The sequence below is a fragment of the Antennarius striatus genome, chromosome 21 (genome assembly GCF_040054535.1).
Source record: "Antennarius striatus isolate MH-2024 chromosome 21, ASM4005453v1, whole genome shotgun sequence".
NCBI classification, from domain to species: domain Eukaryota; kingdom Metazoa; phylum Chordata; class Actinopteri; order Lophiiformes; family Antennariidae; genus Antennarius; species Antennarius striatus.
Window position 1 is genome coordinate 171,501 of NC_090796.1, and position 1,000 is coordinate 172,500.

The window sequence follows — 1,000 nt, forward strand, 5'->3', positions numbered from 1 at the left end:
AGCTTTCTTTCAATTTACTATTTTACAAATATCAAATTATTGTTTTTTTTTCTCTTGTAAATTCTAAAAAATATTTTGCTGTTTATAAAACATGATCTCACTTTTTAAGATTTTTACTTTTTACAAATAGTGAAATGTGAGTCGTCATTCGGCTGAGGCCCCATCTGTTACTATATTTACTATAATGAAAAAACACTTCCTGTATTTTCATGTCATGAATAAATGAGTCCAGCTCATCATGTGTCCAACTGAAAAATGTATTTATATCACAACTAAATACCACAAAATATTTTATTAGATATAATCAAACAAGAAATAGTGTGATTATCTAAGGAATGTCACATTTTAAGGCAATGACTCCTGGAATTAAGAACATCAGAACAACACGTCGCCCGACGGGACGGACTAATCTATAGACCCGGTGTTCACCAGAGGTGAATAAATGCACAAACACACAGTAGTGCATTCTGAAGGCACTGCAGGACGGGGGAAATAGAAGCGATACACAACAGGAAGTAGTTTATCATCCTGTCTCTCATTCTATAGGTAATCCACCCCCATGGTGGCGCATTAACCAGCAGCAGGGCTCCGGGCGTCACGTGATCACCATCATCATCATCATCATCACAACGCTTCAGTGTGAACTACGCGTCGTGCTCGATGTCCAGCTCCTGGTCCGTGTCATCTGACATGTCATAGTCCAGCTCCGTGTGGGGGGGCCCTGCAGACACAGGCAGCACACAGGGGCCCACTGGCCCCCGCTCCCCCGCCGCCGCCACGCGTCTCTGCTCCGGACTCTGGATCCTGGACGCCTCGGTCGAGTCGTCTTTGTTAGAACTGTCCTCCTCCTCCAGCTTCCCCCCCTGAGGGTTCTCCTGAGGCGGGAGGAAACACAGTCCCTCAGGCAGTGGGCCCAGTTGAACCAGAACACAAACCAGTTCCACACCCTCTCACCTGTTTTAATCTGCGCCACTTTGCTCGTCGATTTTGGAACCACGTT

At 45.4% G+C, this 1,000-nt stretch overlaps 1 protein-coding gene across 1 annotated transcript in view; it reads right to left on the minus strand.

The window, feature by feature from the left end:
• Window positions 1-232: 232 nt before the first annotated feature.
• Window positions 233-1,000, minus strand: part of hhex (hematopoietically expressed homeobox) — a 7,829-nt gene continuing 7,061 nt past the window's right edge. The window contains exons 3-4 of the mRNA XM_068305263.1: window positions 955-1,000; window positions 233-875 (exon numbers count right to left, since the gene is read on the minus strand). The exon at window positions 955-1,000 is cut by the window's right edge and continues 5 nt beyond it. Of these exons, the coding sequence (XP_068161364.1) occupies window positions 645-875; window positions 955-1,000 (277 nt within the window). The 3' untranslated portion in view covers window positions 233-644. The remainder of the gene's footprint in view (window positions 876-954) is intronic.